At 44.5% G+C, this 23,640-nt stretch overlaps 1 protein-coding gene across 7 annotated transcripts; it reads right to left on the bottom strand.

Moving 5' to 3' along the window:
* Window positions 1–8,569: 8,569 nt before the first annotated feature.
* On the bottom strand, window positions 8,570–23,640 carry VEZF1 (vascular endothelial zinc finger 1). 7 transcript variants are annotated; one of them, XM_029927786.1, is made up of 8 exons: window positions 23,579–23,637; window positions 21,568–21,690; window positions 20,761–20,979; window positions 18,180–18,874; window positions 17,363–17,426; window positions 16,099–16,300; window positions 14,750–14,896; window positions 8,570–11,942 (listed from the first exon to the last, which is right to left on the bottom strand). In XM_029927786.1, exons 3-8 carry the CDS (start codon window positions 20,764–20,766, stop codon window positions 11,533–11,535), a joined length of 1,524 nt encoding a protein of 507 aa, XP_029783646.1. In that variant the 5' UTR covers window positions 20,767–20,979; window positions 21,568–21,690; window positions 23,579–23,637; the 3' UTR covers window positions 8,570–11,532. The 7 variants fall into 7 exon arrangements, with proteins under 7 accessions (XP_029783646.1, XP_029783647.1, XP_029783648.1 ...); XM_029927787.1 differs by lacking the exon at window positions 23,579–23,637 and adding an exon at window positions 22,173–23,433; XM_029927788.1 differs by lacking the exon at window positions 21,568–21,690 and having other exon boundaries at window positions 23,579–23,640.

The raw sequence follows: 23,640 nt of genomic DNA, 5'->3' as shown, positions 1-23,640 counted from the left end.
ACAATTATTATAAAAGCAAACACATAATGCTTACTGTGTGCCAGTTAACATTTACATTATTTTTTAAAATTCTTTTTATTCTTTTTATTTTTATTTTTTAATGTTTGCTTATTTTTGAGAGACAGAGCACGAGCAGGGGGAGGGGCAGAGAGAGAGGGAGACACTGAATCCAAAGGAGGCCCCAGGCTTTGAGCTATCAGCCCAGGGCCTGATCCAGGGCTTGAACCCACAGGCTGTGAGATCATGACCTAAGCCATAGTCGGACACTTAACTGACTGAGCCACCCAGGCGCCCCCTATTTTTATTATTTTTAAACTCTGCCCCAAGGGCTCTGGGGTGGCTCAGTTGGTTGAGCCACCAACTTTTGATTTCCTCTCTGGTCATGATCCCAGGGTCCTGGGATCGAGTCCTGCTGAGTGTGGAGCCTGCTTAAGATTCTCTCTCTCTTTCTCTGCCCCTCTCCCCCATGCTCTCTCACTCTAAAATTTAAAAAAAGCGGGGCGCCTGGGTGGCTCAGTCGGTTAGGCGTCCGGCTTTGGCTCAGGTCATGATCTCACGGTTTGTGGGTTCGAGCCCCGTATCGGGCTCTGTGCTGACAGCTAGCTCAGAGCCTGGAGCCTGCTTTGGATTCTGTATCTCTCTCTCTTTCTGACCCTCCCCTGCTCACACTGTCTCTCTCTGTCTCTCAAAAATAAATAATAAAAATTTTTTTCTAAATTTTTTAAAGATTAAACTCTACCCCCAAAGGTTGGGCTTGAACTCAGGACTCTGAGATCAAGAGTTGCATGCTCTACTGCCTGAGCCAGCCAGCAACACCAATACTCACATTCTTACCTTGTTTATTCCTCAACGGCCCTGTTGAGGGCCATTAGGGCTTGTTCACAGATGAGGAAACTGAGGCACAGAGAGACTAAGTAACTTGTCCAGGTTTTTTTGCAGAGCTGGGATCGGGATGCAGGCGGTCTGGCTGTGGTGTCTGTTCCTTATCACTGTATTACACTTAGAGAATGATTCCCGTTTTGCTTACTGTCATTCTTATACTTCCAAAGAGGCCTGCCTAAGATCAATTTAATCTAAGATGTTTAGATCTGGTCCTTCCCAGAAATAACACTTCATGGACAGGGTTGGGGATGAGGCAAGATGAATATTCCTGAGTGGGATATGCGGAGCAGAATCACAGGTAAAGGAGCATCTGGGGAGGCCTCCTACACCTGCAAATGGCCAGGGAAGGAAGGAAAGGAAGCTGGCAGTGCATCATGGGCCCCTGAGTGAGGTTCTGGGCACTAGCGGAAAGGCAAAAACCTTTTCTTCAGCAGAGGACCCTCCCTAGAGGGTTGGGTGATGTCTTTGAGGAAGATTCCACTAACTAGGTGACTTTTTTTTTAAGTTTATTTTTATTTACGTATTTAGAGAGAGTGAGTGAGCAGGGGAGGGGCAGTGAGAGAGGGAGAGAGAGAATCCCAAGCAGGCCTCACACTGTCAGCGCAGAGCCCAACATGGGGCTCCATCCCACAAACCAGGAGATCATGATCTGAGCTGAAATCAAGAGTTGGATGCTCAACTGACTGAGTCAGCCAGGCGCCCCTATTGGGTGTCTCTTTAAAAGGGAAAACAGAACCCTCTAGCAGGGCTGAACCCATGGGACCCTAAAGCTATGATAGGACCGGGTTCCCAGGATCCAGACCCTCAGTCCCAGGTCCCATACTTGATCCTACAGGGCCTGCTCCCTTTGGGGCAGGAGGAGATAGAGGCCAAGGCTCAATTCAGCTCTGTTTCCTAATCAGGAAAGTATCACATGACGGTAGCAGTCAGAGGAGAGGCACAGCGATACAGTAGCATGGAGGGGCATAGCTACCACTGAACAGTGGCGTCACTAGAAGCCCGGACTGAGATTTATGCTGGTTTTTAAAATATTTATTTATTTTTGAGAGAAAGGGCATGAGGAGGGGAGGGGCAGAGAGAGAGGGGACACAGAATCCAAAGGAGCCTCCAGGCTCTGAGCTGTCAGCACAGAGTCCGATGTGGGGCTCAAACTCATGAACTATGAGATCATGACCAGAGCCGAAGTTGAATGCTCAACCAACGGAACCACCCAGGCGCCCCGGCCCAAACTGACATTTAAAAAAAATTTTTTTAAATGTTTTATTTATTTTTGATACAGAGAGAGACAGAGCATGAGAGGGGGAGGGGCAGAGAGAGGAGACACAGAACCGGAAGCAGGCTCCAGGCTCTGAGCTAGCTGTCAGCACAGAGCCCGATGCGGGGCTCGAACCCACAAACGTGAGATCTGACCTGAGCCAAAGTCAGAGGCTTAACCGACTGAGTCACCCAGTCACCCCCCAAACTGACATTTAAAGGAACAGAAAGCAGGAGGATAAGGGCATTTATTTACTGTGGCTTCATGGATTATTACTTTCCTTCAATGGCTTAAAATTTATTATCAGTATTTATTTCAATGCTTAGACCTTTCCAGATTTGGCCATTTGCTTGCTCCTGTGTTCTTTCAGTATGTTCCCATTTTATCTGATACATTCCCATCTCTACTTACTTGTGTAAAGAGACGTTTACACCACCATGGTAAACATTGAATCAGACCATCAATGGATGCTAAATCTAGGGGGAAATTTTAATGAGGAGAATATTTGAATGGTCTTAAAGCGTTTCCCCACAGACTACTTATTCGTTGCAAGGGGGAGAAAAGTAATTATAAGTGGAGAAACTGGGCAACACCTCGAGTGGGTGATCTAAATTAACATCATCTATGAGGGACAGAGGGACATCATGTGCCTCCAGATAGGATATCCCGAGGACATGTTGCCTCAGCAGTGTTCCCGCTGAGAACGCATTATCTCAATTTAACCATGGGGAAACATCAGATAAACACAAGATGAGGAATGTTCTATTTTTTACAATGTCTTCTTGGGTTTAAAAAAATTTTTTTAATGTTTATTTATTTTTGAGAGCGAGACAGAGTGTGAGCAGGGAAGGAGCAGAGAGAGAGGGAGACACAGAAACAGAAGCAGGCTCCAGACTCTGAGTTGTCAACATAGAGCTGGTCACAGGGCTTGAACTCACAACCGTGAGATCATGACCTGAGCTGAAGTCTGGCGCTTAATCAACTGAGCCACCCAGCACCCTTTGTTTTTTAGTGTTTATGTATTTATTTTGAGAGAGAGAGAGCAGGTGAGGGGTAGAGAGAGAGGGAGACAGAGAATCCGAAGCAGGCTTTGCACTGTCAGTGCAGAGCCCCAAGAGGGCCTGGAACTCATGAACAGTGAGATCATGACCTGAGGAGAACCAAGAGTTGGACGCCTAACCAACTGAGCCAGCCAGGCACCCTGAGGAATGTTCTATTAGGAAAAAAAAAAAAAGCAGAGGTCTGTAATTAAAATAAATAAATAAACAAATAAAGGTAGTTACATAAATGTTCCAGATTTAAGGAGTCTAAAGAAACACAACAAGTAAACACAATACCTGACCCTAAACTAGACCTTGTTGGATGCTGTCAAGGACATAATGAGATCATCTGGCAAAACTGGAATATGGATGGTAGATTAAATGAAAGTGTTATATAAATGTAAGTGTATAAAGTTAATAAGAGCGTCAGAGTGTATGAGGATATCTATGTTTAGGAAATGCATACAGAAGTAATTAGGGGTAAGGGCTGTGATGTATGAAACCCTGTAATAGTTAAAAAAAAATTAGAGATAAAGAGCCTGTATGTGATTAAACACGGAATAAAATGTTAGCAATAGGTGAATCTGGTTTAAGGGTATACAGGTGTTTCTTGTGCTATTTTCATTTTTGTAACCTTTTCTAATTTTGAAATTATTTCCAAATAAAAAAGTGTTTCAAAAATGTTCCAAGCTCACTTTATGTTTTCCGTGCCCAAGTCCTGCAATCAGGTTTTTCTCCGGAGAATCCTAGTCAGCAGGAATATTTAACCACATTTTAAAAAAGTGAATGAGAAAAACATTCCTAGCATGTGGAACAACATGACAGAAGGCAAGGAAATGAGAAATAGAAGTGTAGGCGGTAGAACGGACTGGTTCTAGCAAAAGGGAGTCTTCTGAAAGGCCACCCAGCAAAGAGCATCCCGAATGAACGGCGGCCTCCCCCAGGTTTGCGAAACGCAGTTCTCCCCGCCCCCCCCCCCCCGCCCAGTTTCCCACAGGCCTCTCCCGATTCGCTGCACCTGTGTGATTTGGGTGCTGATTACAGTAAAGTGACAGCTTCAGCCATCCTTCAGGGGCAGCACTATTCGGTGGCACCTCACTTGGAAAGCACAGAGCGGCATCGTATCTATTTACATAGAAGGCGTACCGCTACGGCGCGGGGAGAGGAAAGTGAAGCAGCCCTGGAGAAACTTCTGCAGGAGGACTGCTCAGTGTGAATGAACACCCCGACTCGGCCAATCAGAACGCAAGAGGTTTCAGCCAATCCCGGCTCGGCAATGCTCCGGTCGGGGCGGGCCCAAAGCGCCCGGGGTGGGCGGCTCGCTTGGCTCCCCCGCAGCCCCGCCGTAACTCCAGTTGGCCCGGGGGCGGGGTCGCTGAGTCGAGGCCGGCAAAGTAGATCGGACCGGCGGAGGGCACCGGACACCATAGGCTTGGCAGTTTGGGCACTCCAGGAGCTTGACCGATGCAGCCCTGGCAAAACCCACATTTGCCGCGCTCCCTGCGGGGCTCCCCAGTCGGAGCGCGTGAGCCCCGGGACGCCTTCCTTCGGGAGAGTAGGTGGAGCCGACTAGGACTGACTCAAGAGCGAGCAGGTGTGAGGAGGCTGTCAGGCTTCTCCCCACCCCCCCGCCTGGGTAGGAGGCGGAGCTTCCTTTCCTTTTGAGACAGTGGATCTTGTGTGCATGTACTGCGTGTGGGGGCAGGAAGCGAGATGCAACGACTTATCTGAAGCAGGATGTACCGTCCGCAGCTGGGCACATATCCTACCCCCTTTTCCAGGTCTCCCAGCCCGGTGGTTCTTCCCAGGGTCTAACCTGAACCCTTTCGGACACATCTCTGTCTGGCCTTCAGTTAGCTGCTTTTCCGGAGATGCGCCTTCCCTCTGTCTCATTCTTGCGTGAGTCTCTGGTTCCTATGCTGGATTCCAGTTATTGGAATCTGAGAGTCTGAGATGGGGAAGCCATGCAGGAAAGCATTCGTCTCCTTTGTAGGTCTAAGGGAGAATGTGATTAGTGCCTCTGAGCAAACTGATGTTGTTGTTCCTGAGATAGGAAAATGGGAGGACCAGGTGGAGGTGGGGTCCATTCTTACTGTCATTCTTATTTTACAGCTGAAGAAAAGGAAGCCAGAGAGGTTATGTATCTTGCCCAAGATGACACAGCTCCAGTGGCACAGCCTGGATTTACACCCAGGACTGTCAGATTCCAACTCTGCTCTTGATTGCAACCCCGTATTTCAGGGACCGTCTGCCAGGTCTTACCCAGCTCTGGCTCCTCTGGAGGCCACACTTACTGTTGTTATTATTTCCGGTCTTGGCGCTAGGTTCTTTGTGTGTTTCACATTTCCGGGACACTGGGACTCATCGATGCAGGGCAAAACCAGTAAAACCACAGGCTGTCACAGCCCCACTAATTTGGAACCAGGGATTTAGGGGATGTGGAACCCACGGTTGGACTTAGAAATCAGAGGGTGCTGGCCTGCCTCTACTTTATTTAGGTGTCTCCCAGCTCCTCCTGTCACACTGAGGAGAAATGAGCCAACTGCCTAAAGTTACAGGGGCAGTTTCAGAGGGAGCAACATTTATACTGGTTTTGCAAGATATCTAGGGGTTCACAATGGAGAAAGTGTGAAGGGTTGCTTATGGGGAGGACATTCTAGGCCTGGGGAACAGCTTACAGAAAGGTTCTGTCTCCTTTGTCTTTCTTTCCGCACACCCACCCTTGCCCCATTCTCCCTGGGCCGTGATCTTTGATGGCCACTGAGCTCCTGGTGTTGACAAAGTGGCAGGACTGCTCTTGTGTTAGACGGGCCTGCCGTGAGCCTGGGGCTGCTCTCCTGGGCTGGCCCTCTGGCATTCCAGGAAGGGGGCCGCCCACCTCTTCAGCTAGAGGTGCCTCATGGGCCCCACCATAGGGGGATTCCATTCCATGCTAATCACTTGAATCTTGCCTGTTTCTTCAGCTACTGATTTTGTCCTTTTTATGGCTGAAGACACATCTTTTCTGCTCATTGACTGAAACTGAAATGATCACAGCTGGCTTGGACTAGCAGCCTGTGTCAGAGGCCTCGGAGTAATCAGGTCCAACCCAGCGCAGATGAGATGGAGAGGGGAGGGGACCAGGGCACAGGACATTTTCTCCAAAATTCTCTCTCCCCTCCCTGGGCCTCTTCCTAACCTCCAAGTCCCACATTTCCCTCCTCCCTCTCCCCTTCCCCCCATTAAGCAAAGCTGATGTCTGTCTGGCTCTTTTCCCACCCGTTAACAAAGCTAGGAATTCCTTGGCTCGTGAGCAAGGGCCTTGGGGATCCAGGCTCCTTCAAGTCAGATCTCTGAGTGGATTAAGCAGACTCTGTAGACTGTGGCTTTGGTGGCCCCTGATTGCCCCTAAAATTGACAGAGATTTAAATTTGCCTCCCAGTCTCTGAGGCTGGCTCCACTCTTCATGAGCAGCCTCTAGATTGGTACATCTGCTCCCAGTGTTGGATATGGGCATTGACTTTCAGAGCTGATGGACCGGTCACTGGAAGGGCACGTCCCTTCCATTCCCCTTTGGTCCCCTTGTCCTCTCCATTTGCCATGCCAAAGGAGTAGCTCACCGGCAGATCACAATGTTGTCTTCAAATGTCCCTCTTTAGCCTGGTAGTTCTTGTTCCAGGCCCTTTCTAGCTGTGTTTAGGGAAAAGTGACATACAGGTAACAGGGCTGATGCAGCCAAATGCACATGAACCTTACTTTTGAGAAAAATTCACAAAGAATATGGATTTACAAAAACACTCCAGAGAATTCCTCCTGTGTGGCTGGCAGGTACATACATACTCAGGAAGGATTCATTCCCGTTAAGAAGAGTGATTTTAAATTCTTATTTGAATGTCCTCTTCAAAGAGATATTTACGGATTGGGAGGGAGATGGGATAGAAATTTAAGATAATCAAGGATGAAGAAAACTTCTGAAATTATGATGCAAGTCAGGGGTGGTACAGACTCTTTAAGTGTGAAAATCCCTTCTCTTCCCATGACATGGCAGTTTTTGCAAAGTGAAGTATACTTGACCCTCATGGTTCAGGGCCAAGATCTGGGTCAAGGGAAGGGAAAATCTAACGACCCAGCCCCTGACGGGTTGCCTCAAGGAGAGGGCTAGATTACAGAAAAATCCAACAAAGCCAAGCCCTCGACCTTCTCTCCATTCCTTCCTTGGGAACCACATGGGTCTGATTGCCCAAAAGCGGGCAACCTAGAGAAGCTAGGTGTCCAGATGAATGCAGTCAGTCAGTACTGAGCCCTGAACCATTACACACTGACCAGCCTGCACCCCACCCCCCTGCCATTTTTACAAGACCAGGGGGAGATTATCCAGTAATCTGCCAAGGTCAGACCAGCTGTGGGGGAGATTTATAGGCCCAAATGGGACGAATGGCATTTGTTCAGGCTACAAGACTCCTTAAGAAGGAAAATGAGAGTGCAGGACTGAGAGCCAAATTTATTAGAGCAGGGAGGGGAAAGTGATTACATCCCATGAACACACTGGACTTTTAGTCCAGCGATCCTCTTCAGGGACACTTCGGGGAAAACTTTCATTATCCCCTCTCTGTCCCTGAACCCAGGTCTCTTCAGAGAGGACCAAACTGCAGGGTCCCTTGAGAAGAGCAAAAGAGACCTGGACAGCCAGGACTGTAAAGATGAGCTCAGCGAAACAACACTTCCTGTTTCCGGACAAAAGCAACACCAGAACGCTTTTCTTCCAGCTGTTTTCACAGAGTCAATAGAGACTAAAGCAATTATCAGAAAAAGTTTGGAAAGCCTCGATTCTGTATGAAGCAGATGTAGATACCCAAAACTTTTTCATTAAATGGGCAGATTCATCTTGACTTGCTGTCTGGTGACACGGTCACCGGAGTACTTGTCATGTCTCGTAACAGCCTCCTTCGAGGTGGCAGCCACATGTGAACCACCCCTATGTGTCCTATAGTGCCGGCTAGTGCCTGGCACATTGTTGGTGCCTAATGGACACCTGATGGATCTGGCTGAGCACAACCAGGTGGGAGACCCAGCCTAAGACCCTTTACAAGTAAAGAGATTGGCTTCTAGAGCATGAGGAATGTTCTAAATCCATTTTCTCTTTTGGGCAGAACAGGGGCCTACAAGTAGGCCCCCGCGCCAAGGCCTGGCTTCCCAGCCTTTCCTCAGGCAGACTGGCAGTACCTGCGGGTCAGTCTGGGGCACTTCCACCCTCCCTTCTCTGCAGGAGCCCAGTCCCAACCAGCCAGACACCAGCCCCTCCCCCTTCCTCCAGCCTCGTACCGGTGTGTACAGCTGGAGAAGCAGTGCTTTAAAAACTGCTCTACCATCACGGTGAACCGGTGAAGCTTCTGAGATATTAAGCAATCCATCATAACGTTTGTGACCGGTTAACTTTAATTTGTCAAAATAAATCTGCAGTATTTTGCATGTTAGTAATACAGTGCTGGTATTGACAGGAAAAATCATCATCTGCTTACATAGAAACCTTCGTTTAGGAGCACACCTTCGGAGGGAAATGGATATACAATAAAAGGCAAATGCAGGCCAAGCAGCGAGCCCTAGAGCATAACAGGCTGGATGTCAGATTTGAGGATTATCTAATACAACTGTTTAGCTGCCAATCTGATAAAGGGAAGCTCTCAACCAGGTTACAACCAGAAGGGAAAAACAAACTCTGCTCTTTTCGTAGCGCGGTGGCCGTCGTGCCTTCAACACTTGGTTGAGTCAGTTCATCAGCATCAAAACTCAATTCCAGTTCCAAGACACAGGAGAATCTCACCACACAACCCAGCGGCCCCCCCTTCAGTGGCCCGCCACCACCCCTTCCTGCCAACTCTCTCCCTCCCAAAAGAAGACACGACGTGGCTTTATTATTGCAGACAAGCTTCTTAAGTGAATAAAGAATGCATACAAAATAGCATTTTAACTGAAGTCATACAATGAAGTCTCACTCCTGTTTATTATACAATGAATTGATAAAACAATCATTTCTAGTATGTATATATCTATTTTTTTATTTTTTATTTTTTTTTAAGAACTAATACTTTCAGGGTTCTGAAGACCACACTCTAGCCTGGGGGTAGGGTCCACGCCTGCCCCCACCAAGGATTGCTCCTTGGGCCACTGTGAAGAAAGCCTGGACTGTCCGAATCACGGTAGACGGTGATGGCCAGCCCAGCCAAAGAGATGACAGGTCCCAGCAGGCAGAGCCAGAACCCAGTCCTGGGGCTGCATGCCAGGAAATTGGGCTTCCTCCAAATGTGGCCACTACCTGCCCAACCGAGGCCTCAGCAGGGCCTGCGTATGGGCCTTCCCTACGCAAGTCCTTCCAGTAGTCCACACATAATGCTCTACAGATTAAAAACAAACCATCTTTGTACTGTGGGTAGGAACAGTTGTAACAAAGTCATAGCTACATATTTTTCTCTACATTTTGTTTATTGAGACAAACTAATTAAAAGGCACAAACATAGGGCATGTTTACATGGACATTATAACAAACATATACATTAAAAGTGTAGGAATGTGTTGCCTTCCTGCTAAACAGAAAGTTCCTAAGCTTTTATATATACAAAAGTTGTACAATTTAATGTCCTAAAGTACAAAAGATCATTTATAAAATTATTTTACACTAAGTACTATTTTATTTTTTACTATGTAGTTCAACCCCCTCGAACTGTTTTGTATAATGACACACAGATACCTGTCCCTGATGTAGGAAGTCTGCCTCAGATGTAAGGTGTTTGATGCTTGAACTGACACCGTGGGGTATAAACGGAAGTCATCCAGTTTGATAGTCAGTCCTGCAAACATTCTGCAAGATTAATACAACTAAATTCCACTTCTCTTAACTGCAAGATTAAAAAGAAAAAAAAAAAAAAAACCAAAAACATATTGTAACTTAGCAAAGAAAATCACAGCGTCTTGGTTTTAGTAACTTTTTTAACACAACGCTTTAAAAACATGTGTGGCATGATGGTGTAAAGAGTATCTGTTTCCCTAACTTTTGGTTTCTACTTTATGTACAGAGATAAAACATCCTGCTAAGAAATAAAAAGCACATGTCTTAACGTGCACAATCATGGCTGGGTTTCTACAGGAGTACAGATAGCTGTCTCCCTGAAAACACCAAAAGCGGATACAAGTCTTTTTTCAAAGAAAAAAAAGTGATGTCCATATTTACAAAGTTGAACAAATCTGCACAATACTTGATTAAGAAACGGAAGGAGAAATAAAAAAAAAAAAAAGACACTCTGCTGTTCTGAAGGGGCATACTACCTAGTTAGTGGTTAGAATAAAAACTGTATACAATTTAATATAAGACATAAACTCTAGTGAGCAACTAACACATCTTTCCCTGTTGGAACACCAACAGGCTCTGATTGGGAGAGAGAGGGGCATGTCACATCCCAGTGCCTCCAGCATCTTCCAATTTAAAGCAATATATTTTAACTGTCCCAAAGTACTCCTTGGCTCCTGAAAGGAGTCCCACTGGCCTCTGTCTGTTAGGAGTCTGCCTGTCCACACACTTGACTTCTCCGCTGTCAGTTGAGGCCTTTTCTTACCAAAACACAATTTGTATATTTTGGTTGTTGTCTTTTTTTTTTTAATTTTTTTTTTTTAAAAAGTCAACTACAATGCTATATTCCATCAGGATTAATATGCTGAGCAATATTTACATCTCCAAATATCAGGTCACAATCCCTATTATATGTTGAAGTTAGAATGATAAATTATCATATGCTTTGCATATCAGAGCTGGTATCACCTTTCCCATAGGGAATGCTGCCTGAAATTAACATATTCCCAAAGGTAAAATGCATATTCTCTGAAATGCATTTTATTATGACAATGCATGTATTTTACTCATAAAAACAATAAACACAGACAATTCTACACTAGCTCTCTGTGGATTTAGGACTTAGGTTAAACTCAGCCATCCACCCATCCACCTTATATGGGGAGAAGAGTTCTGCTAGTGTTTAGAATAAAATGATTTCTTGGGATTAGAAACAGTAATGCTGTTTTTATTTTGAAATGGGCTTTGCTTTTTTATGATTGGTTTTAATTCTGGCATTTTCTCTTGCCAACTACTATCCTGTTTAAGCATCGCTGTCAGCTAAAAGGAATTTCCGATTAAACTAAAGTGGTCCAGTGATAAGTTACATACACAACCTACAATCCCAGCCAAATTGGAGAAAAATGCTACTACACTATTATTAACTAATGTAATAAAATCTCCCAATTTCATGGTTTACTTTTTGCTTTAACAAACTAAACGTAGGTTGCTGGTAAATATTTACTTTAACCCATGTTTTGATTTTATAATACTGTTTACCAAGGTGGTGATGTAGGCAAAGCTTGGGGTAAGAAAGGCATGCTCTCTACGGGCCTCATTGCTATATTGAGAGGGGCAGCTAACGTCATGGGTGTGGGCAGGTTCATCGGAGACGTGATTGTGACAGGGTGTGCGATATTCACCGGAGCAGTGACCGGGGTGGGGAGTGTTAGGGGCGAGGTCATGGACAGCGGACTGGTTATGGTCACAGGGTGCCCGATGTTCACTGGGCTGGTTATGTTAACCGCGCTGGAAACGTTTACGGGGCTTCTCATGCTCATTGCAGCTGCCACTGTGACTGGGTTTGACATCGTCCCGGACGACACAGAGGATGTTATACTGAATGGAGTCGTGAGAGTCACAGGTGTCGCAGCAGCCGTGGAGGTTTGGCACAGGTTAGCAGCTTCTAAAAGAGGAAGACAAAACGGTCTTTAGACTCCCAAAGCAATGAACAAAATTCAGTTTCTGAATCAACTTTTTTTTAATTAAAAAGGATACACATTTTATGAATGAAAATACAGTTTTCTACCACGCGGTCAACAGAAGGGAGGCTCTTTCTGAGCACAGGACTGGGGGTGCGTGAACCTCTTTTCTGATGCTGTACCTCCCACAGCGACTCGGGCAACTTGTTCAGCCTGCCGCTTTCGGTTTCAAGCTGAGATGTACTCACCCACCTCACAGTGATGCCGGGGAGACCAGTTAACTTCTGCAAGGCACTCTGGGGGGCAGAGGTATCAAGCAGGGCTTAGCATCCTCACTACCACTTCGGGCAGGCAGAGCCGACCATCGGCAGGCCACGAGAAAGAGCTTGTTTTACACAGAGCGGGGCCAGTGGCCACCTAAGAACCGGTAATCAGAAAAACCTTCTGGTGAGGCACGCTGTAACTAGCGCAGAGAGTTGTGTGTCCCCAGTGCTACGCACTGTAAAGATTCAGAGGTGAAGCTACGTTCTGTTAAAAGTTTTAGAAATCAGTAAGTACGACTAATGAAAAGGCTATTTTAATATCATGTTTATTTCAGTCTTAGAAAAATCATTTAATTAAATAATCCTGTTATTTCTGGTTAGGTTTCCTAACTATGTTAAAAAAGACAAAATCTCTCTCAATGGGCTTACATTCTGCTTCCCTCTCCCATTTCTTCTGTTTCTGATGCTGACATAATTTTATGCCAAGTGTCATTTAACTGCACATACATGTATCACCAACCATGCTGAGGAGGACTAATTAAGCACGGAGCCCCTGCAGTGACCTGGAAGACCCTGGTCCTTGCTATCCAACAATACCTGGCCACGTCTTAAAACTTCCCTCAGAGGTGACCCCCCCCACCCCTCCACAAAATTCAGCACCACCTGCTGGTGTGTCAGAAAACAGCACTAAGAAGACATGGGTGGGCTAGTTGTGTGTAACATGGCAGTCAAAATGGAGAAATATATTTGAGACTGAAGATGGGGGTCTGCACACTCCCACACATATGGGTCAAATCACCTCACACAGAACCTGGGGTCAATATGCAACCCTGCTTGATCAACAGGATGGAACCTTGGCAAACTCCAAATTCTCTGTTAGGAATTCCCAAACCTGGCCGATGATCAAAATCCTTTATTTAGGGAGGTTGGAGGGGAAAAGAAAAGGCCTCCCAGGAAATTCAATAGTGGGATTTAGATGAACCTTGGAAATCTCTACTTTTTTTTTTTTTACACATTAATTGAGAGAGAGTACACACACACACACAATCATGTGTAGGGGGTGGGGGTCAGAGAGAGATGGAGAGAGAGAATCCCAAGCAGGGTCTGCAATATCGGCGCAGACCCGACATGGGGCTCAGTCCCACTAACCTCAAGATCGCAAAATCAAGAGTTCAGACGCTTAACCCACTGAGCCACCCAGGCGCCCTAGAAATCTGTATTTTTAAAAAGTTCCTGAGATGGTGATCTGATTGTCACTCAGGTTTGGGAAATTACATTATCTTATTTTAAAAAAAGAGACATGTTGTTTCAAGTGTACGTTTTCAGGTCAGGAGTCTCCTCTGCCCCCAAATGTGACATTTTACTAACGTGAATACAGAAGTTTCTAACATCAGTGGTGGTTTCCAGAGATATTCATGCTACAAAAGGGAATACAATAGCATTTTGTTTCATGGAGGTCAGAAGATGAGCTAAACAATCGAGTCTTATTGTGCAAGCAAACTGAAATACAACACCGAATGGAAGGGTGCAGAAAGAAAGAGAAAACCAACTCACTTTCGAGGTGGTGGTAGCCCTGCTAAGGATATTCTTGTTTACACCAAAGAGGGAGCTTTCGCCCTCACATGCACCACCCTCCCCAACCCTGCACATTTTCCTTTCAGTCTGACATCATCCTTTTCTAGGACTTCCAATGATTTTACTCTCAACTCTTTTAAGGAAAACATCCTTCATAACATGCTTTCTTTCACCCACTGGGCAGTTGTCAGAGCATATATACACCCCCCCCACCCCTCTCCTAACCATAAAGCATTTTATTAGAACAATGACAAATTTTCGTTTGCAAGAGAGGAGCAAGCAGCAGCTGAGGAAGGGTGGAAAGCCTATCTGGCTGCAATGCCAGTACATGTATGAGAAAGGAGGCTATTCCTTTTATCTTTATCCAAGTACGGGGTGTTTAGAAGGGATCTATGCAAGGCAACAACCGTACTACATGAAAGCAAAAGAGGGGAAAAAAAAACTACACAGCAAAGGAATTACAAGGAGGCTACATGCAGAGGATTCCTTATGAATTTAAAATAAAACAGTAATAAGACACGGTAGGGGTCAGGAAGGAAAGAAGGGATTTAGGAATCTCTCCCGTGGCTGATGGTACATAGACAAAATGATTGGTTTGAAACAGCTACACAACAGTCCAGAAGCCAAAGCTACAGGAACGCAGTTAAAAAGCTATGTTGAAAACTGATGCTGATTCTTTAGAAGATATGCGAGAAAAGGAAACTGTTCTCAATTTTAGTAACTACAGTAAAGTTCCTAACAACTTAGTACATACATGTTAAGCTAGTGCCAGCCCCAGTGACAGACTGAATGAGATTCAAGATGAGACCAAGAGAAAAGATTATCAGCACTATAAAGTCAGAAACACCTAATAATACAATACAGAAAGAACACTACAGAGCAGAAAATAGCTAAGTTGTAAGAAAATAAACTACAAAACAAAGACACTCTGAGCGCTGACTACCTCCTCTTACCTTTCTTTCTTGCTTTGACAGCTTCTTCCCACAATCTCAACGTCTCCACCTGCTTCCCTGGCCAGCTCGTCACATGCTGCTGTTGCTGCTGCTGCTGCTGCTGCTGCTGCTGCTTCTGGGTGCCGGTCTCCTCACTCATGCACGCTACTCCAAAGATAAACCAGAAACACTATTTACCTTGAAAAAGGGCAGCCATTTTTTCAAAATCCGAAACTGAGATACTGGGACTCCTCATGCTTCTCTGACCTTTATCATTTCACGTGATAGTTTGCTGCTTCTGTCTATATTGGTCAAAATAGATAAATTAAGGAAAAATATCTAGAAAGCGAAGGAAAACCAATATAAAAGAAAAACAGAATTCTTTGCTATATTCAAAAGCAAGTGTCTTTTGGAAGGCAACTTTGTTTACATTAGAAGGGAGGAATTTACACTCACCAAAATATCTAATATAGTTGGTTACTTAAAGTAAATTTTTGTAAAGTTAATGAACTATGACATGCTAGGTAATAAACCCAATGTACTTACAAAGAAGGAAAAACGGATGAGATTAAAACACATTAAACGTTCTTTCCCACTCACTTTTGGCCACCTATTCTGAGAACTTAATGTTTCTGCCACATAAAGTACATATATAATAGGAAATGGAATTAGAAATATATTTTCTTCCGGTGGTTAGGGCACTAGCAAAGAAAAATCCTGGGTAAATTCAAGTATCAAGTTTTATCCACAAGTGCCTGAAATATTCTATCTTCAGTTCTGAATCTAAGGTAAGCAAAGCACTTACATCTTCAAGTGGATAGGACATCCCATCCTACGGATTTGGGTCTGAAAAGCAAACTTAATAACACTCCTTTCATCTTTAAGGTTATTAAGGGCATGTCATTAACTTAATCAGTAGTTAGGAGACACTGACGCTTGAGAATCTTTCTAACACTGAATAAAAACAATCAGAATTGCCTAGCCTAAGATGCAACCTCCTAGTGTGGCTCCTGCTGCCACAATTCTAAAACACTAGAGCTTTTTAGTCAAACGCCATAGAAGAAGAGATGCATTGAAAAATAGCTACAGGAAAATTCTCCCTTTCTAACTTGGGTGTTATTAGTTGACAAGCACAGAACTGAAAAAGCAAAATTGGTGGAGGGCTTGTCAGTGCTGTTTGTATACATGTAGGTGAGGTCTGTTTCTAACCGTCGGATTTACTCTCCACTGACGTGTGTTTACATGCTTCGGTGGTAGGAGGAGACACGTAAGATGAACAGCACAGTGAAAATTCCTTCAATACATAATAAAAACATTCAGATTTCACCAATCGCAAATGCGACAGAAACGTAATTTGAAGTGTCACCTACTTTTACTGATGCCTTGTTTACATGTATTACAGTTGATGCTTTGGCTCTGCCCGTGTGTCTTTAAGTGGCTGGTGATGTACGCTGCACTCAGAAGCTTCCCACAGATGTTACACGATACCTTGCCTTCATGGCGCACCATGTGTGTCCGCAGTCTGTCTTTGGTGGCAAAGGCAGCAGTGCACGTCTGCATGAGGGAGGAAAACTTTTTTTAAATATAGACTATCCTGTTCTACTCATTTTAAAGTATGTTATATTCTAGGCATTACCCTATCCACGTCCGCAAGCAGACTGAGTTGAATCTGAATTGCATTTGTTATCTAGAATCACAATCATGACAAAACACTTGGTGAATTTTAGACCCTTACATTTTGAGGGAAGAAAAAATATCAACACAGTACTGGAAAGATGTGAACCGTAGAGTCAGTTAAACCTGGATTTAAATCCAGCTCCTTGATTCACGACAGGGTTAACACTGAGCAAGTTAATTAACCTATCTGAATTTGTTTCTTCATCTGTAAAATACGGATAAATAATACCTACCTCACAAAATTATTGGTGGGATTAAGTGCCTGGCCCAATGCCTCGCACATAGCAGGCACTCATTCAAATGGCACTAGCTTCCTTCCTCGAACTGGATTTTTCTTAAAAGTTCAAATCATTTACTTAATAAAGTCAGTCATTAACACATTTAACTGAAAGGAGCACAAAAAGACTTCCAGCAACAAACTAAAATTACTGAGGTCTAAAAAAGTCATTTGATTTAGCAAGATTCTTAACCTTTCCATTATCACAACTTATGTCAAATAAAATCAACAGAGTTTCAAACAACTAGAAAATGCCCCAATTTGGCAAACATCCAATAAGTGATAACATTTGGGGAAATTCCTATTTTCTTCTATTACAGTTAAAACAACCTCAGTCCACCCAGCAAATAATTTAAAGTATTCCATTCATTTATTCATTTCAAATACATAATGACCTTTGCAAGACTATAAATTTTTTTTTCTTGTAGCAATAAATACTGTTGCCTAAGAGAAGGGAAATGTAGCTTAACAAAAACAACACATTTACATTTTTAAATGCTCTTGCCTCACAGAAATAGAAGCTGTCATTTATCTCGTAAAAAACCAGAATTCAAATGGACCACATTTACTCAAGTCAGTGATTTTAAGACTATTCAAGAACAGTGAGATTTGATTGGCTCAGACCTTCTGGATAATGTGCATTAAGTGCTACACTAAGGATAAGTCATTTTAACTCTTACTTGGCATTTGAAGGGTCTTTCTGTTGAATGGACATGTTTTACGTGACAGCTTAAGTGGTCAGGCCTGCGAAAGAGAGAGTTTCAACAGAAGATGTAATGGAACACACATTGAGAAATGCTACTCACTGTGATGTTTACATGCTTGGCAGCTTTGGGTGGGGGGCATTTTAAAGAAAGCTAGCTGAATTACCAACTCCCCCTCCCCCCAGTGCAAGCCTCCTTATCTCTCTTACCATAAACAAAAGTCTTAGTCCTTTACCTGTTAATTTTTCTCATGTTAGGTCTTGGTTCTTTAAATTATAAAATACCCAAAGTTTTAGTCCTAACACTTGCCAGAGACAGCCACTACTGTATTAACTTTAAAAGCCTTGTAAATGAAAATTAGTCAAATGTTAGTAACCATAGAATAATGGAAAATGTCCTCCTACAAGTTTTACTAAGAGTATCCAAGGTCATTCCAACTTCCAGGAAATAAGTTTCTTTGATTTGCACGGTGAACCTCATGTCTAGTCACCCGACTGAATTGGAAACTGGTGGTTTTGCAGTGATAAGAATTACTGATGTGCCAAGTGAAGACCTGAGTCCACCGAGGTACTCCTCAGCGGAAATATTGAGCTAATCACTATGTCGTCACTTGCCAACCACACCACACTGGAATTAGACCCGGAGGTGTAATACTTGATCTATCACCAATCTCCTCTAATAACACAGGCCTGCTCACAGCTACTCTCACATAAACCTTCTAGATCACAAGGAGACAAAACTGAAGTTCACTGATACCACAATGCAAAAAAAAAAGCAAAGCAAAATGCAGTACCTCGAGAAGCCTTTCCCACAAACACTGCAAGTATAGGGTTTGGTGATGCCTCCTTCATGAGACCTCACATGGTAAGTCATCCGGTCCTTCCTCTTGAAGCGCTGATTACAAACGGGACACTCGAAGGGCTTTTCGTCCGAATGGGAGAGCTTGTGCCGGTTGAGGTGGTACACATCTCGGAAGGCCTTCCCGCACATCTCACAGGCATGGTTCTTCTTGACAGGCTTACTGGGTTTCTTGACAGACTGGGTCACGGGCATAGCTGTGGTGCTGGCGCTGCTGCTGGGGTTGGTGCCCGAGGAAGATGTAGTGACTGTTGATAAGATGCCAGCAATAGTCGAGACCAACGAAGTTCTGCTGCTGTCCCCAGCGATGGTGGAGATGAGGGGGACCACCGTAGTGGGAGTTTTCTTTGACCGGGACACCAACTTGATCCCTGTGTGGCAGGACTCGTGGCGCCTCAGGTGATAGCTGTCCCTGAAAGCTTTACTGCAATAAGTGCACACAAATGAAGTTTTGGGTTTTTCTTTTTTAATCCCAATGGCATCCTTTAATGTTTCTGGCGCTGCTTGTGGTTTCTGAGTGATTGGTATTGGAAGCAACGGTTTCTGATCAGGGGGCTCCACGGCAGAGCTCAGGAGGGGCAGCAAGCTGTTCTGTGCTGCCTGCTGCTGGTGATGGGAGGCTTCATGGGCCTAAAACCAAACATTTACACTTCAGAAACTCAGCCTATCACAGTGGCCTTCAAAATTCAACATGTTCCACAGAAAACATAGACCAGAGAAACAATCAAAGAGCCTGTAAGCTAGCTACTCCCTGCAGCAGTGATCCAGCAACCACCTAGTGGCCCTTAGAGCTTCCAATACAAAGCATTAAAATCACTGTGCAGACACAAAACTTTTACGACTAAGTTGCTGATAGTGATCTTGCTTTCAAACAGCTGACTACACACCACCCTGGTTCATAAGGGACATACCAGCTGATGAAATCAGTTTGTGTTAGTCTGTCAGTGCTGGAACCAAGTTTAAATAACTTGTCAAAAAACAAATTACACTCCAGACTTAAGTATCTGCAAGTACCTTACCGCAGTCACGCACACACCACATTCACACACATACACAGGTATACACATAGTCATCTATTTGCCTATTTTACCTAAGAGAAGAAAGGCTCTGTCTCTCCCTTTCCATCAATAAACTTAGTGACAGAGGAAGGGAGCTGTTGCTAAGTGATCAAAGGAATCTAGCTCTGTGAATACGTACGCTATTTGGTAAGTTTCCTTTTTAAAGTTTTTACTTTATTACTAAAAGATTTGACTGAAATGAAACCTGTTATTAATCAGCCTGGAAGGCATCTGTGAAGGTAGCCCACAGCAAAACACCTGTCAGTTGTTTCTCGGTTCATTTACTCTTACACTAGAAATCCACATCCTTTAACAATACTAGTTGTTCAAACCCAAAACTCTCAAAGATGGACTAGCAAGAGAACAAACTATGAATAATTAAAACTCTTTCATTTTCATCTTCTTCCAGCACTTGTATGTTTCGTTAAAGTGTTAAACATTTGCTGTTATAATGTGCTTCTCCACTCCAGAATTGGACGCTGTCTAGAAATTTTCTGTAGCTGCACTGAAACCAAAATTTCATCATGGATCATGTTCTTGGTATTTATGAGTAGTTATTTTCTTGGTTTTGATTCTTTTAAAATTCTCCATACTGATAAACAATTAGGAAATGATGGAAACAATTCCTGAAAGAGTTCTTCCTGATACATTGTACTCTTTACCATCATTATTTTTGAAACTTTTGACAGTGAGCCCAAGCCCCTATACTTGAATTTTGTAATCCTAAAAGGACACATGCACTCAGAGGTAAGAGTTCCAAATATTTTAAGTATACAACGTCCTAGGAGTGGTCCATCCCTTCATCTTAGACACCCTAGCCATTTACTTATCCTTCTCGCTCTATAATCACAAGTCCTACAGTTAACTTGACTAAGAAGAAAAAAAAACAAGGAGACACAAACACACATGCACACAGAGCTTCCCCCTGATGGATAAGAGTGTCTATCACACACAGCTCTAACAGTCACTTGATGGCAGCACAGCAGCTAAGCCTGGAACCAGTCTCCCCCAAATCATTAGAAGTATGGTTGGTACCAGAGCAACCAGTTTCAATTTAATAATTTTGGTTGAATCTCCCTTTAAGTCCTGGAAATACTCACAGAAATTGTGTGCTTACTTGTGAGTATCTTTCTGGACTTAGGGATCATATTGAATTACAGTCCACTTTTAATTTATGGAGCTCCTGTAAATGTCACTGTCTGCCCAGGAGACTTAGTAGAAACTTTACAGAATTTGGATGCGAATCTTTATCCCCCTTTCCAACCTGTATACCCAAGCTTCCATACAGTATACAAACAGTTAATAGCTGAAGATAGCTCAAGATATACAATTTCAAAGGCTAACAGATCAGATAATAGGGAATGCAAATCTTCTGGCCAAAGTTCAGACTTATAGTGTTTAGAGGCATTTTTCAATTCTAAACAACCATTAGTTCGATGGAGTACTAAAAGCACTTACTGCCATTTTACCAATTCAGATGTCTGTGGCAACATAAAGTATTTTTACAGCATTGCTGAAGCTCACTCTCACACGAGGGTCACACCAGGTCCCTGCTTCTTGGGTGAAATGCTGTAGAATGCCTGGACCACTACGGGAATCACTCTGAGGATTCCTAGGATCCCCACACTTCTACATGAAGCCTTCTAAGAGGGGAACTGGGTTTCCCCAACTTGTTCTCTGAGGGAGAGACAGAGTAAAATAACAACCATGGCCTGCCTTCAGTTAAGTGATTATTAAATAGAAAAAAAAAAAAGGAACTTCTGGGTAGACTTTTATTTGACTAGTATCATCAAACCAAAGCTTTCATTTTATCTCCCATCTCTTTCAACTTTAAGGTTTTTTTTTGTTTTGTCTTTTTTTTTTTTAACCCTGCCCAAGCTTTCCTTTTTCTGGGGCTGGCAAAAAACAAAACAGAAATGTTATTTCATCACCGAGGGTGGTAGGATATAACACCATGAAATCTCCAGTGCCAGAGGGCAAATAATTTTGTACTGAAACAAATTAGCATCAGTGAGTCATATCTTGAATGTCCTGTTAGGAGAATCATCCATCAAACATCTTAACAGCTATGGCTTTCACTTTCCACCAGGTTATCTGGAAAGCAAGCAGGTATTAAGTTGTTTTAAAATATAAATTCCATAGTATGCTCTAGGAAACAAACGAGAGAATTTACCTCTCCCATTTCCCCAGGGAAATTACTTAAAACTGAAACTGAACAAGTCTATTCATACCTTTCCATAGAAAAGACTGAAATATTCTCTTTACCCATTCAACTGTCCTCGGCTCTAAATTATTTTTCCAACAATTTTCACTGCACACATTGCCAAGCCCAGGATCAAATATTAGCTTTCACACTTCTCCATCAGGTGGAAAAAAAGATTTTAATTGCTGAAAAAAATTAAATAATATAAAGTCTAATTAACAAGTTGGTCAATAAATGCTTGGCATTTGTCTTATCCAGAAAAATAATAAAAGTATTCCAAAAGACTGTTCAACTAATTTCCCCAAATTAGTTATGTTTTTCCTTTACATAAATTACTCTTTTTCTCAATCTCCATTAAGTTTACACACAGCGGTAAATCTAAAGCATTCCTCAAATGAAAATCACTTAGGTGGCCCATTAATCCCAAATTTTAAAACGACCATTTCAAAGCTTTTTCTAGAGAGGGCATTTGCCACCTTTACACCAACCTGAATGCCAGCTACTTATATATCATATCTTTCCCAATGCATTTTTTAAGTTGACTTAAAAGCATGATAAAACAATACTAGATCAGAATGAGAAAAGAGATTTGAGAAATTTTGCATCTCTTCAATTTTAAAAAGCCCGAATATATTTCAATAATTACTTTAAAATCAAATTTACTCACATTTGAAAGAAAATATGTCTGAAAACAATGTACCAGCTCTACACAATAGGTAATGTTTGAATTATCCAATTCCCTATATTATCTCCACTGGGATGGGTCCAGTGACTGAGAGGATTTTTTGAGAGCGCTGCATCCATTCCTGGTTAGTTTCAAAGATCTCCAGCTCCCAAGCAAGGCGTTTGGGATTTCACAAAGTTATTCAAAGAAGGAAAATAACCGAGAGAGGCGGGAAGAACGTCTTTAAAGTGACAAGCTTCCCTAACCTCCTCCGGTTCCGAAGTTTTCCCGTGAGCTCATCACTACTGCCCACTAAGTGATTCGTTTGCAAATAGAAATGAAGCTGGGAAAAGAGAAGTTCCAGCCTAGGTCTTCCCAAGAGGGGTCCCCCACCTAAAAGCGGGCAAGAGGAATGCCAACGTATCGGCTACAGTCACTTTTAAGTTTCTTGCAGAAAGTGTAGACCAACACCCCAACCAATGACTCATCTGGGGGCTTTGTAAGCGGACTTTGTTTGCTCTCTGCACTTTCCGTCTCCCCTACTTGGTAGCAGAGAACGTTCGAGGTGGGACGCCAGGGAAAAGCGCCGCGGGAGCAGGTCGGGCCTCCCGGAGTGCCGGCCTCCCCCCCGCCCCCGCCCCGGCCCCGGCTGGGGGGTTCCCCGGGCTGAATGGGACGGCGGGAGGGCTGGACTGAGGGAGAGGGTGTCAGCTGCCAAGGTTCGGCAAAGGCTTGCAAGAGAAAAAATGTAAATCCAGTGAAAAAGTTTGGGGAGGGGACACTCAGAACACCGCTCAAGAGGATAAACACGGGGGGGAGGCGGGAAGGGGGAGTGGCGGGGAACCCAGGGATACCCGCTATTCGCTGGGATGGGGGGGGTCAGAAAGTCAACACATACACAAAAAGAGGAGAGGGAGGTGCAACGGAAGGAGAGCGAGCGAAAGATGGATGAAGTGCGTCGGGTGGGGGGCTCAGAGTAGGACCTGGGGACCCCCCCTCACCCCACGGTGCGGGCCCGGGCCGGGTGCGCGGTGGCCAAGCGGCCCGCGCTATCCAGCGGCCCGGCGCCCTCCTTTCTCTGGGCCACGGGTGGTGACAGCGACCGGCCTCCTCCCTTCCCCTTCAGGGCGGGAGGGAAGGGTGTGTGCGTGTGCGTGAGTGTGCTGGGGGGGGGCCCGGGGTTCACCCCGAGGCCTGCTCTCTCCCCCGCACCCCGTGAGGCCGCCTCCTTTCACCTCAGCAGCCCCGCTCCGCCGGGGCGGGCGGGCGGAAAAACAAAGGGGGATTAAGGCCGGGCCGGAGAGCGGAGCCGGGAGGGAGGGGAGGAGGAGCGCCCGCCCGCCCGCCCGCCAGCCCGGGGCCCGGCCCCCCTGTCCCCCCCCGTGCCCCCCCGGGGGGGCCCCCAGTACCTGGAACAGGAACGCGGTCCAGTTGGCCTCCATGGCTGCGGCGGCCGACCCCCCTCCTCCCC

Source organism: Suricata suricatta, chromosome 17 (genome assembly GCF_006229205.1).
Source record: "Suricata suricatta isolate VVHF042 chromosome 17, meerkat_22Aug2017_6uvM2_HiC, whole genome shotgun sequence".
NCBI lineage: Eukaryota > Metazoa > Chordata > Mammalia > Carnivora > Herpestidae > Suricata > Suricata suricatta.
The sequence above is the reverse complement of the archived record's forward strand: the minus strand, read 5'-3'. Positions and strand labels throughout refer to the sequence as shown.

What these genes read in the sequence shown, in the direction of transcription:
- VEZF1 (XM_029927782.1), bottom strand. Translation starts at nt 23,611, where the DNA reads ATGGAGGCCAACTGGACCGCGTTCCTGTTCCAG. An exon ending in AAAGACCCTTCAAATGCCAA is followed by an intron (nt 16,301 to 17,362) that starts GTAAGAGTTAAA and finishes ATTTAAAAAAAG; the next exon opens with TTTTCCTCCCTCATGCAGAC. An exon ending in TAAACAAGGCATCAGTAAAA is followed by an intron (nt 14,897 to 16,098) that starts GTAGGTGACACT and finishes TTATCTTTGGAG; the next exon opens with TAGCGTGCATGAGTGAGGAG.